This window comes from Somniosus microcephalus, chromosome 7 (assembly GCF_052327205.1).
Source record: "Somniosus microcephalus isolate GS21.2 chromosome 7, FLI_Smic_1.0, whole genome shotgun sequence".
NCBI classification, from domain to species: Eukaryota; Metazoa; Chordata; class Chondrichthyes; order Squaliformes; family Somniosidae; genus Somniosus; species Somniosus microcephalus.
In genome coordinates, this window is record NC_140993.1 from 152484912 (window position 1) to 152499653 (window position 14742).

At 45.2% G+C, this 14742-nt stretch overlaps 1 protein-coding gene across 7 annotated transcripts in view; it reads left to right on the top strand.

Annotated features, from left to right (window-relative positions):
- The first annotated feature begins 207 nt into the window (after positions 1-207).
- prex2 (phosphatidylinositol-3,4,5-trisphosphate-dependent Rac exchange factor 2) overlaps positions 208-14742 on the top strand; it is a 943088-nt gene continuing 928553 nt past the window's right edge. For all 7 annotated transcript variants that reach the window (XM_085993112.1, XM_085993115.1, XM_085993113.1 and 4 more), the window contains exon 1: positions 208-565. In XM_085993112.1, the coding sequence (XP_085849238.1) occupies positions 422-565 (144 nt within the window). In that variant the 5' untranslated portion in view covers positions 208-421. The remainder of the gene's footprint in view (positions 566-14742) is intronic.

The window sequence follows — 14742 nt, forward strand, 5'->3', positions numbered from 1 at the left end:
TGTCGCACGCTACAGTTTCCAAGGTTGTTTTCCTTTCCTCTTTCCTGATGCCGCGGGGCGGGTCACATGGAAGTTTTTGATGAATGTGTAAATGTATCAGCGCCTTTCCCACAGTTTATTCCATGTGGCTGCTTCCCGCAGTATTTAGTGAACAAGGACCGCCCCCCCCCCCCCGCCTCGCTCCTTGATTTATTCGAGTCGCCCAGCTGACGGGACCCTCGCCCCCCCGGCTCCCTCTTAAACATTAAGCTCAAACTCGCCGAAACCCGAGGAAAACAATGTTCATTTTCCCTCCTGTTGACGGATTGATCCCCCTGAAGTGACGAGGGGAAAACTTTTTTTTTAAAGGGGAACGAAGCAGTGGTAACAAGGGAGCGAGCGGCTGGTACTGGATTCCATAAACAGGTATCGCTGAAGTAAAATGACCGAAGAGAGAAAGTCGGAGAGTAAAGGAGAAATTAGCGGCAAGGATTTGGAGAAGCAGCTTCGTCTTCGAGTTTGTGTTTTGACTGAAATCCTTAAGACTGAGAAGGATTATGTGGAGACACTGGAGTTTCTCGTCTCCGTAAGTTTACGAACATTTGTATGTTTACTTTTTAAATGATCTCTTTTCTAACTTGAACGCGTTTCGTGGACCTGTTTAAGGCACAGCTGTATTATGTGTGTTTTTGTCAAGTTAGTCTCAGTATCACAACACTCTTCAATAACCGAGATGCTACAGTGAAGTTTGGATCAAGTTGAATGATAACGTTCTCTAATTCGTTGATAAGCCATGTGAAAGTTTATGAATCTCGCTGGACGTCTGTTATAATCAGATCATTGACTTCTTGAATATTGATTGGCGAATCGTTGGAAGAGTAATAATCTGTCACCTATTTAATTTTGCGTACATATATTAAGTATAACTATGTGAGCGAAGGCAGAATGTATCCACCGTTTGATCATTTCTAAAGACACCCCCTCCCCCCATTAACAGTATTGCAGAAAAAGTTCTGGCCTGGTTACAAGTCCAAACACGTTGTACCTGTAAACGCCAGTCTGTGCCCCACGACACATCGCGGCACAAACTTCTTTCTTACTTTTTTGAGCGCCAATTAAACGCTTGGTTTGGTCCGGATTTTCTTGCTGTAATAGTTAAGGTTTTGTGTTTACTGTCTCAATGGGCTCTAACAGTTAGATTTCTGCCCGCTGTGGCCGGCGTCGTGCACAGCTTTCCCCCATGTGGTTGAATGTCCTGATCAGCTTCATAATTCAGGGCAGCAGTCCTGGGAATGACAACCCAGTCTGCAGAATAAACAAAGTTCAGGTGCCTTTTAAGAACTAGCGAAAATGCCAACAAGGTTTTATCAGTAGAAACTGTGCAGCTGGTGAGAAAGTTCGCACAGTACAATGAGTAGCCCTGCGGGAAATGCTTGGAAAAGGCGATTTGGCTTTTCTGTGATTAGAGAGGAAATGACGCGAATCCCGAAAATTCGGTGCCTATTTATATAAACTTTATTATTTCCTGATTTAAGGGAGCCCCGAGGGACTGGGAAAGAGACCAAACAATGGGCTGCGAAATGGTTGGTATCCTGAAGGAAAAATACAAAACTAGAGATTTCTTTTTTGGAAGCTTTTAACTGCCTTGTAAATTTCAGAGATAACATGATCGGTAGTTGAGTTACATTATATAGTATTAACTTAATTTAGAATGCCATGTGCTGTTAAGGTGGGGGAGAACCGATTTTCAACGACACTGTCTAATAAATCAGCAGAAAAAAATCTGGTTAGACAATTTAGGCATTCAATTTACATCGTTAAAGTTGCAGTGTTAAACTGGCCCACTCACAAAATTAAAACCATAATACTTGCAAACTGATACGTGTGTCGGCACTGCAAAGCCAGGCACTTGTATATCCTGCTATACAAACAAATCTGGCAACAGATTCATATCCAGTCAGTGAGAGAACAGGATTTGACTTGGGTCTGACTTTCTGATTGGATAGTTAGATCTTGTCTAAACAGTCAGATAACTAGATGTTTCAGAAACTTGCCACATATATCTACATAAAAAGTTACATTAGAACACAATTCCTGTCAGTTTCCCATGATAATTTCCCATGTCCATCCATATTTATAACGGAAACTGCCAATGTAAAATTGTCATGCTGTAATTGCACCCACCCACCAGTGGTGGCGCTGTAGCACCTTAGCTTTGTATCTCTCGGCTCCCCGAGTCCACACTGCACAGAAATACTCCACGCAACTTTACTTCTCTGCTCCCCAAATTCCTGTATGTTTTTCTATTTAACTAATATCAAATCAAAATATTATAGAAAATAAGCACAGAATCTGTGAATTTAAAGTGGGGAGTGAATTACATCTGCACACCCTGGTTCAATCTAATCCTGGTCTACATTTATCTTGATTGCTTGTGTGCAATGCCATTGAAGATCAACTAGTAATATATTAAAATAAAACTCTTCACCCTGAAATTGCGATCGGCGGCGTAGCTAAGGAGCACGCCGCCAACCTCCGAAAGAAACCTGGTGCGAGGCCCCCTTCGAAAACTTGCGTTGTTTCGCTGCAGAGTCAGCATAGTGGCCCACGGATCCCAGGGGTGCACTGTGTGCGTAAGCATACCTGGGATCACATGGACTGGTGCTCCAATCAGGAAACCGAAATCTCCGCTGACCATTCATGATTTTTTAATGCTTAATTTTAGCGGAGGCGATGTAAATATCCTGCTTATGTGTCTAGATTTCTTGTGTGCAAAAGTTTCACAGCAGGGAAATTGCATTTCATTGATAGTTTGTTAAATTGGTTCGAATCATGAAAGCAATGTCATCGGCATTTCAAACAGTTAACCGAAAACATTAGACACTGTTCTTTTCCTTTTTTTTCTGTGGGTGACCAGTTTTGTGAAATACATCGCAGTTACTGCACAAGGGGCATTTTGTTCTAATAAAAACATCCTTGTAATCGTGCTCTGAAATGTAAAGGACATCGGTGCTTTGGTAGTTTGTTTTCACCCTTTGCCTATTTGTCTCCGGGAGTTGTGTTGGGATCAGTTGTAATAATTAGAAAGAGGAGATATTAGTTAGGTGGATATAGATATTTATTTTAAAGATGATTTTTAAATACATTTTTATCATTATGAAAATAACTATTTCAAGCTGCTGCATATCCCCCCTCCCCTTACGCTGTGCAAACAGACTCCTGCGCCTGTTTGCACCAGTCATAAACTGTTCCTGCATAATTGCTGGGCAGTTGTTAGGCAATTAGCCCAACGCTGCGGCAATAGTGAGGATTTGACAGTTGCATTGGATGATCTGTTAAGTCAGAACTTGACAGATTGCAAGTTTGGGATTTAGCGGAAATCCAGAATTTGCAGTCAATTTCAAAGGTGGTATGATGGCGTACTCTGAGAGTACAGTGTCATACCAACTGCAAATTCTACCCCAATGTGTCAGTGTGCACGTCCTGTCTACTAAACCTTACTTCTAATTGTCATGTTTATGTTAAACTATTGAGTCAACAAAGGCCTGGTAGATGATGGTTCAGGTAAGTACGACAAGTATAAGGATATGACAACATGGGAAAATAATGATAATGACACATCCGTCTAGAGTGGTAAATTTTATGTATGAATGATAGGAGTGTTCAGAATAAAATAAGAGATTATTTAACAAAGGAGGGAGGGAGAAACCAGGTAACTACAGACCTGTAAGTTTAACATCAATTGTGGGGAAGTTACTGGAATCCATCATCAGAGCCAGAGTGACTGAGCACTTAGACAAGTATGAGCTGATCAAAGAGAGTCAGCATGTATTTATGAATGGTACATCATGCCTGGCTAATTGATAGTTGCACTTTTGAGGAGGTCACTAGCATGGTGCCTATGGATGTTGTTTATATGGACTTCCAGAAGGCATTTGTTAAGGTTCTGGACAAGAGATTATTAACAAAAATGAAAGTGCACAGAATTGGAGGCAACCCTGTGACATGGATTGGTAATTGGTTTGGAGGTAGGAGACAGAGAGCAAGGGTAGAGGGAATGGTCGCTGATTGGTGGGACGTGACAATTGATGTTCCTCAGGGATCTATAGTAGGGCATCAGATTTTCACCATATATATTAATGACTGGGATGAAGGAATACAGAGTTGTATATACAAGTTCGCAGATGATACTAAGTTAGGAGGCACAGTAAGTTATGTGAATGGGAGCAGGAAGTTACAAAGGGACATACACTAGCGACATAGACACTATATAAAGGGCTGTAGATCGACTGAGTGGGCAAAACTATAGCAGATAGATTTAAATGTGGAGAGGTGTGAGGTCATCTACTTTAGATTCAAGAAAGACAAGTCAGAACATTTTCTTAATGGTGAGAGACTGGGAGCTGTGAAGGAGAAAAGGGATTTAGGTGTCCATGTACACAAATCACTAAAGACTAGTGCATGGGTACAAAAAGTGACCAAAATGCTAATGGAATGTTGGCTTTTATCTCAAAGTGATTGGAATACAAAAGTGAGGAAGTTATTTATCAGTTATACAGAGCCTTGGTCAGACCCCATCTGGAGCATTGCGTTCAGTTTTGGGCACTGAATCTCAGGAAAGATATATTGGCCTTGGAGGGGAACAGTGCCAATTCACCAGAATGATACCAAGGTTTAAAGGATTCAGTTATGAGGACAGGTTACATAAACTTTGTTTGTATTTCCTTGAGTTTAGATGGGTAAGGGGTGATCTATTCAAGGTCTTTAAAATGATAAATGGACTTGATAGGGCAGATACAGAGAAACTATTTCCTCTGGTGAGGAATTCCAGAACAAGGCGACATAATCTTAAAATTAGAGTTAGGCCATTTAGGAGGAAATCAGGAAACACTTTTTTACACAATTCTTAGTGGAAATCTGGAATGCTCTCCCTCAAAAGCCTGTGAATGCTGGGTCAATTGAAATTTTCAAGACTGGATCAATAGACCTTTGTTAGGTAAGGGTATTGAGGGATATGGATCAGAAGTGGGTAAATAGAGTTGAGGTACAGATCAGCCATGATCTGATTGAATGGCGGAACAGGCTCGATGGGCTGAATGGCCTACTCTTGTTCCAATGTTCCTAAATCTGTAGGTCTTTGCTGGCGAGGGAGGCTTTTATATCCGAGGCATCACATAAACCCAGTTCAGTAATAACATAGAGCTGGAAATATTGGGGGAATTTTCCCAGCCCTGGGGAGGCGGGTATGAAGGCAGGACTGCCGGGAAAATGGCAAAAATGGGAGCGGGTACCAACCCCGCTCCTGTGCCATCTTCCTGGGAGGTGGGTCCCAGAGTCGCCTGTCTCCTTGAGGTGGGAAGGGGATTAGAGCCAATTAACTGCCTGTTAACAGGCAGCTTTGAGGCTTTTCCCCATTTTACGCCTGCAAGTGCGGGCTTCCCGATGGCTGCGAACCTCGCCAGGGTCAGCGAGGTGAGCAGTGGGTCTGCGGGGGTGAGAGAGGCCGAAATGTCAGCTGTAGAGGTGAGTGATGGGTGCAAGTGTGGACAGGTAAGTATGAGAGGTGAGTGTAAAGTGTTGGAAAAAGTTTCCTTACCTTTGCTTCTTTCTGCAGGCTTCAACCTTTGAGGATCCGGAGGTGCCTCATCTCAACGGCAGAGATGACAGATTGGCTGCTGCATTCTCGGATGCAGTAGCCATCTGCTTTATGGTGAGGAGAGGGGTCTTGGTGAGCCTGTGTGCAAGGGCTCACCTTAGAACAGAGATTGTCAGTGTTTGACAGCTTCTCAAATATTTTCGACAGATGAAGCATCATACACTGACGTCATCTGTCACCGGCTTTCCCTTAATTGGCCGGTAAGCCCGCGGGCTTAACAAGGCCAATCAAGGGAAAATAGCATGGGTTGGTCAGATGTTACTGGGGGTGGAACTGAAACCCGGAAACCAGAAGTCCTGCATCTAGCACGTCTCCATTGAAAAAATCCAGCCCTACGTGTCTGGGTGTGGAAATCCTAGGGATAAGCAACAAAAGGGGAAGGAAATTAATTGTGGGCATCTGCTATTGACCACTAGGTCAGGAGGAGGGACTGGCCCATGGAGTTTACAGTCAAATAAATGAAGCATGCACAGGAACAGATACAGTTGTTATGGGTGACTTCAAATTACAAGAGGGAGATTGGATAAACTATAAAATGTAGAATGTTAGATCCCGACACAATATTGGATTGTCACATTGGTCAAGGAATTCACATGAGTAGCAACACTATTGGACCGGATATTAAGTAACAATCAAGAGATGGTAGATGTAAGAAGTCACACAACACCAGGTTATAATCCAACAGTTTTATTTGAAATCACAAGCTTTCAGAGCGCTGCTCCTTCATCAGGTGAAGTGGAGAGATGCATAAAGACACAGCTTATATAGTCAGAGAATAATGCCAGATGATTACAGGTAATCTTTCTAACTGCCATTTATCACACCTCGGTAGAGAGATAATCACAGCAATCAAAGGTGTGAATGGTGTCCAAACAGGTTAGACAGGAAAACATTACATCAAAGAACAATGAGGTGGGGTCACAAGGGGTCAAATGTTGCAGATGCTGGGGTCTGTATGAAAAACAAAAAACAACATTTTTTTTTTTGCTGGAAATCACAGCAGGTCCGGCCGCATCTGTGTAGAGAGAACAAGCCACCAGCAGCAACCGAGCCTACCCCCGGTACCACGGTTGAAACCACAGGGAAGTCCATCGTCAACTTGTCCGACCACACCCTTCAACCAGACGAAATTGAAGTTCTCAGCCGAGGGCTCAATTTCTGCCCTACCACCAAAATGGACCCCATCGGTCTCGCGGCAGACACAGAGGAATTCATCAGGAGAATGAGTCTCCGGGAATTCTTCCACAAATCCCAAGATGTCAGCAACGAACCCAATGAGACAACCAATAATCCAGAACAGCAGACAGAGGGATCCGCAGTGCAGCAACCGAAGAAGAAAGAGTCAAATTGGACCCCTCCGGAGGGTCGCTGCCCTAAGCTTGACATGTATGCTCAAGCTGTCAGGAGATGCATCAACGCCAGATTCATCAGCCGCACTCACAAGACAGTCCATAATTTCACCCGTGCACAACGCAATGCCATCCACGCTCTCAAGACCAACCGCAACATCGTCATCAAACCAGCAGACAAAGGAGGAGCCATCGTCATACAGAACAGAACGGACTATTGCAAAGAAGCATACCGACAACTGGACAACCAGGAATACTACAGACAGTTACCCGCCGATCCGACCAAAGAACACACCCGCCAACTCAACAGACTGATCAAGACCTTCGATCCAGACCTTCAAAGCATCCTACGCGCTCTCATCCCATGTACTCCCCACGTGGGAGACTTCTACTGCCTCCCAAAGATACACAAAGCCAACACACCTGGACGTCCTATCGTATCAGGCAACGGAACCCCGTGTGAGAACCTCTCTGGATACGTCGAGGGCATCCTGAAACCCATCGTACAGGGAACCCCCAGCTTCTGTCGCGACACTACAGACTTCTTACAGAAACTCAGCACCCACGGACCAGTTGAACCAGGAACACTCCTCGCCATGATGGACGTCTCGGCACTCTATACCAATATCCCCCACAATGACGGCATCGCTGCGACAGCCTCAGTACTCAACACCAACAACAGCCAATCTCCAGACGCCATCCTACAACCCATCCGCTTCATCCTTGACCACAATGTCTTCACCTTCGACAACCAGTTCTTTACCCAAACACGCGGAACAGCCATGGGGACCAAATTCGCACCCCAATAAGGCAACATCTTCATGCACAAGTTCGAGCAAGACTTCTTCGCTGCACAGGACCTCCAACCAACGCTATACACCAGATACATCGACGACATTTTCTTCCTATGGACCCACGGCGAAGAATCACTGAAAAGACTACATGATAACATCAACAGGTTCCATCCCACCATCAAACTCACCATGGACTACTCCTCAGAATCGGTTTCATTCTTGGACACACGAATCTCCATCAAAGACGGACACCTCAGCACTTCACTCTACCGCAAGCCCACGGACAACCTCAGGATGCTCCACTTCTCCAGCTTCCACCCTAACCATGTTAAAGAAGCCATCCCCTATGGACAAGCCCTGCGAAAACACAGGATCTGCTCAGACGAGGAGGAACGTGATGGACACCTACAGACGCTGAAAGATGCCCTCGTAAGAACGGGATATGACGCTCGACTCGTCGATCGACAGTTCCGATGGGCCACAGCAAAAAATCGCATAGACCTCCTCAGAAGACAAACACGGGACACAACCAACAGAGTACCCTTCATTGTCCAGTACTTCCCCGGAGCGGAGAAACTACGCCATGTTCTTCGCAGCCTTCAACATGTCATCGATGACGACGAACACCTCGCTAAGGCCATCCCCACGCCTCCACTACTCGCCTTCAAACAGCCGCCTAACCTCAAACAGACCATCGTTCGCAGCAAATTACTCAGCTTTCAGGAGAACAGCGACCACGACACCACACAACCCTGCCACGGCAACTTCTGCAAGACATGCCAGATCATCAACACAGATACCATCATCACACATGAGGACACCACCCACCAGGTACATGGTACATACTCATGTGACTCGGCCAACGTTGTCTACCTCATACGTTGCAGGAAAGGATGCCCCAGAGCATGGTACATCGGCGAGACCATGCAGACACTGCGACAACGGATGAACGGACACCGTGCAACAATCGCCAGGCAGGAGTGTTCCCTCCCAGTCGGGGAACACTTCAGCAGTCAAGGACATTCAGCCTCCGATCTTCGGGTAAGCATTCTCCAAGGCGGCCTTCGAGACACACGACAACGCAAAATCATAGAGCAGAAACTGATAGCCAAGTTCCGCACTCATGAGGACGGCCTCAACCGGGATCTTGGGTTCATGTCACGCTACATGTAACCCCACCTGATGTAGGGTCACCCAGACTCGAGTCATCATTGGCTTGTTCTCTCTACACAGATGCGGCCGGACCTGCTGTGATTTCCAGCAAAAAAAAAATAATTTTTTTTTGGTTTTCATACAGACCCCAGCATCTGCAACATTTGACCCCTTGTGACCCCACCTCATTGTTCTTTGATGTAATGTTTTCCTGACTAACCTGTTTGGACACCATTCACACCTTTGATTGCTGTGATTATCTCTCTGCCAAGGTGTGATAAATGGCAGTTAGAAAGATTACCTGTAATCATCTGGCATTATTCTCTGACTATATAAGCTGTGTCTTTATGCATCTCTCCACTTCACCTGACAAAGGAGCAGCGCTCCGAAAGCTTGTGATTTCAAATAAAACTGTTGGACTATAACCTGGTGTTGTGTGACTTCTTACATTTGCCCACCCCAGTCCAACACCGGCATCTCCACACCAGGAGATGGTAGAGTAGTCCAGAGTCAGAGAACACTTTGGCAACAGTGACCACAATAAGGTGAAGCGCAAGGTTAGGTTTCTGATGGAAAAGCGAATGATTACAATAGAAATATTCAACTTTAGAAGAGAAGATTTTGAGGGGATGAATGTGAGCTAAGGAAACTGACCAGACAGCACTTTTAAAGGAAAAAAGCATGGCTGAAAAGTGGATTATGTTTAGAAATACTATACAGAGTACAGAACTGATACATGCCACTAGTGAAAAACGGTAACAGAGGGAAAAGTCCATTGTAGGAAATCATAGAAGTAATGCAGGGATAAGGGCAAAAAAAATCGCTCTTGAAGTACTGTATAAAATATAAGTAGCACTGGCCTGAGATAAATAACGTGGTAAAAGAGAAGAGCTAAAATAAATAAAAGGTTAGGGTAGCAGGGAATATTTTTCCATTGTATGCTCATAGAGGAGACCATAGTTAGTCTCCTTAACAGAATTTCTGGGGTAGGTGGAAATCTGATGAAGTAATAAAATAGATACATTTCAAATGAGGAAATCAAAGGAAAATAAGGCACTGGACCTAGATGGCTGGCAAAATCAGTCCTGTTCTTGTGGTGAACCAATGGAAAGGACTGTCCAAGGAGGCAGTAGAGAATTGGTTAGATATTTGAAGGAGTAAGTGATGGAGAGGTATTGGCTTTTGAGACTGGCCAGATGGACTGTAGATCTATAACAGTCCTGTATTTTCCCATGTTCTTGTATACTTTTCCATAGAGAAATCCACTGTCTTTAGGCAGTTTTGTTGTGTATGCTGCAAACATTAACTCTGGAATGTAACCCTTCGAAGGAACAAGACTCATTACCGGGAGGCCTTCCCGTAGATTATGTGGAGACAGGCTGTCAACTTTGATGAGTGGCAATGCCTGTAAAATCTGAACCCAGTTCTCATGGTGAGGGATGTCCCACGTTCTGTCTTTGAAGGAAAGGGTTGATTGATAGTTCTGTACGCAGGCAGAGAAATATATTCAGGAGCTTCCTGCCAGTTCTGCAGTTCTTGTTCTATTGATGTAGAAGTGAACACTTGAAGGCTCTGTGGGAGTGGACTCAACCTCAGTAAGTTTTGTGTTATGGATGCTGGTCCCCGTTCAATGTTATCAAGAGTGTTAGTGAATCATTGCGTCTTATTATTTTGTGGAGCTGTAAATTAAATATTGTAATTTAATGAAATCTGCTGTGCTGATCTTCTACAAGTGTTTAATTTATACTTTTAATAAATCTAATTCCTAAGCCACACAGCATGATAGAGTGATTATTCTTCCACTATCCAAAGACTAGGTGAACATGAGACAGATTGTGACATTTCCAGTAAGCAAGTTCCACTCCAAGTCACACACCATCCTGACTTGGAAATATATCGCTGTTCCTTCATCGCTGCTGGCTCAAAATCGTGGAACTCCCTCCCTAACAGCACTGTGGGAGTACCTTCAACCTGCGGACTGCAGTGGTTCAAGAAGGCAGCTCACCACCACCTTCTCAAGGGCAATTAGGGATGGACAATAAATGCTGGCCTTGCCAGCGGCGCCCACATCCCAGGAACGAATAAAAAAAAATTATAGTAGCAGGAATTATTTCTGTTTGACCTGGGCAATGCTTCATTACCAGATATTGTGTGCACGAGGTGAGATTTTGGTTTATAGGGAGTGAAGGCTCACATACGGCATCTTGCTTGGCGTTGAGCGCAAGAAAAATATCTGGAAAGATTCTGAAAATAATAACATCTACTTTGTATGTGTCCTCCTGAAAACTCAAATCCCACCTTGCACTGCTCCAGGGTTGATTGTATGGCTGTACACAAATCCCTCATGGCACCAACCAGCCCCTTTTTGAACTTCCTCCAATTGATGGAGCAGCAGGAAGTAGGAGGCTAGGTTTGGATGGTCACAGTTTCAGGCATAGAAACATAGAAACATAGAAGATAGGAGCAGGAGTAGGCCATTCGGCCCTTCGAGCCTGCTCCGCCATTCAACGAGATCATGGCTGATCATCCAAACCCTAGCACCCGGTCCCTACACCGACAGCCATCCCACCCAAGCCCTATCCCGTAACCCCACATATTTAATCCCCCCTAACACTAAGGGCCAATTTTTTTATCATGGCCAATCAACCTAACCCGCACATCTTTGGACTGTGGGAGGAAACCGGAGCACCCGGAGAAAACCCACGCAAACACGGGGAGAATGTGCAAACTCCACACAGTCACCCGAAGCCGGATTTGAACCCGGGTCCCTGGCGCTGTGAGGCAACAGTGCTAACCACTATGCCACCGTGCATAGAGGAAGTATGGTGACAAAAAACTGTGTTAGGGCTACTATCTCTGCAATCATAGAAATATGCACTCTAGTTGCTTTGATGGTTCAGTGCTGCTCACTGATTTGCACAGATGTCTGCTAGGTTCATGGGTGATATAAAGCACTGGAGGGAAGAAAGGTGCCTGCAGCAGTTAAATATGGTTTTATGGAGCAATACGCTTGGCACAAGACAGGAAAAAGAGCCAATTATAACATTAACTACTATTACTTGGCAGGATCAAGGTCACTTCAGTAACAGGTTCTGTAGTTCTATGTGATCCATTTTGTTAATATAAAATTCACTTTCCCAATCTTTCCCATTTAATTGTTTATACCACCGTCTATTGGGTTGATGTCACTGGGATTTCATCCCTTCTAGCCCTCACATCAGTGAGTACAACATCCACAGATACTTCAGAAAACTTGGGACTCTTCCTGATACTGAATCCCTGCTGCCACCAAGGCTACTCTTTTTTCATTAATTCTTGCAGTCCTTCACTTCCTGTGGTGTGAATGCACAAAATGCATGTAGCTTTTTAATCATCCGCTGTGTTTTAAATGTGGCAGCACAACGTGAATTCCCTCGCTCCCAATGGTGATAAGCCAAGGACCAGTAGTTTTACTGCTCTAAATCAATCCTGTATACATAATTAGAGCCACTTCAGGAAAAAGTGGGTTAGCGGCTGGGTCATGCTGGCAGGTGGAAGTCTTGCCCTGCCACTAGCTCACCAATTGGATGAGAATCTAGCCTAATGATTCCTGCATAAGAACAAGAATTCACATTGAGCAGTCAATAGGCATGCTAAAAGGAAGATTTAGATGACTGGATAGGATTGTATTGTGAATTGTGGTGACCTCTTGTGTCCTCCACAACTTCGCAACCCAGAAAGACCTAGAAGTTGTCATGCCAGAGGAAGCAGAGGAGGAGGGAGAAGAAGATGGTAGATGACTGAATATCAGATATAGGAAGAGGAAGCAGTCAAAGCAACTGCAACACCAGCAAGAGCACTACAACTGTGATTTATTCAGGACATCATCACTGAAGCCTAAACCACTGATGGTCAAAGCACATTTCCCTTCATAGAGAAGCTCCATTTTGATCAACGGACTGTTATAAAGCTTGAGTACAGAGCTTGGAGACAGAGCTGGGAGATTAGCAAACGGAGTGATTCCCAAGCAGAGTGAGGAATTTTGTGAGCGCAGGAATTCGGTGGCGAGGAGGAAGGCGGTGGAGACATCTGACTGAAAGGGAGGAGTGGAGCCACAGAACCCAATGACTCTAAGTTAATAGACACAAGAGTGGACCTGCGGGACCGCGAGAGGAGTGGCCGCAGATGAAGGTCGGCCCGAGAGCCTGGAGGGAGCGAGGTAAGTGACGTCCGCGCAAGGGAAGGAGCTGATTGGTGAGTAGTTGGGTGATTGTATTTTTTTAAGTCTTAAGTTTATTTCTGTTAACTAATTTTTTTTTTAATAACTTAATAGTCGAATAAATAAAGGGCAGCTCAGTCCAGCAGAATGCACATCCTCTGCCATATGGGAACTCCAGGACGCTTCCCGTGTCTTGGACAATCATGTGTGCAGGAGGTGTCGTCAGATGGAGGAGCTCCGGGTTTCGGAGCTTGAGCAGCGGCTGGTGTCACTGTGGTACATCCGCGAGGCTGAGAGCTACGTGGATAGCATGTTTCAGGAGGTGGTCACCCCGCAGCTAAGGATTGCGCAGGCAGAGAGGGAAAGGGTGACCGCCAGACAGAAGAGGAGGACCAGGCTGGTAGTGCAGGAGTCCCCTGAGTGCAACTCGCTCTCCAACCAGTATTCTGTTCTGAATACTGGTGAGGGCGATGATTACTCTGGGGAGTACAGCCAGAGCTAGGTCCATGGCACCACGGGTGCCTCAGCTGTACAGTGGGTGAGGAGGAAGACAGGGAAAGCAATAGATGTAGGGGATTCGATAGTTTGGGGAGCAAACAGGCGTTTCTGTGGCCGCAGATGTGACCCCAGGATGGTATGTTGCCTCCCTGGTGCCAGGGTCAAGGATGTCACCGAGCAGCTGCAGAACATTCTGAGGGAGGTGAACAGCCAGAGGTCGTGGTCCATATTGGTAGCAACGACATCGGCAGAAAGAGGGATGTGGTTCTGCAGGTAGATTTTAGGGAGCTAGGAAAGAGATTAAAAAGCAGGACCTTAAAGATAGTAATCTCTGGATTACTCCCAGTGCCACGCGTAAGTGAGTACAGAAATAGGAGGATAGAGCAGATCAATGCGTGGCTGGAGAGATGGTGCAGGAGGGAGGGCTTCAGATTCTTGGGGCATTGGGGCCGGTTCTGGGGGAGGTGGGACCTGTACAGGCCAGATGGCTTGCACCTCAACAGAGCCGGTACCGATATCCTCGCAGGGGGATGGGCACCAGGAGGTAGCATTAGAAAGGAGAAACAAAGGACTGGGAGAGACGGATAGCACTAAAGCAAGAAATAGTAAGATATTAGGTGTGGTCAGACTAAGAGAACACAGGATGGTCTAAGATACGTTTACAGTGTATGTATGTGAACACACGAAGCATGGTAAACAAGGTTGGTGAGCTGCAGGTATAAGTAGCCACGTGGAAATATGATGTCATGGCAATAACAGAGACCTGGCTCAAAAAAGGGCCGGATTGGGTATTAAATATTCCTGGATATAGGGTGTTCAGGAAAGATAGGTGGTGGTGTGGCAGTCTTGGCTAAGGAGAATGTTACAGTGCTGGAGAGGGAGGATGTCCTGGAGGGGTCAAGGACAGAATCTATATGGCTAGAGTTAAGAAATAATACAGGTGCCATTACACTACTAGGTGCATTCTATAGACCACCAAATAGTGGGAAAGATATAGAGGAGCAAATTTGCAGGGAAATTACAAGAACTATAGAGTAGTGATAATGGGGGACTTCAACTATCTTAATATAGACTGGGATAGTAATAGTGTAAAGGGCATGGAGGGGGAAGAATTTC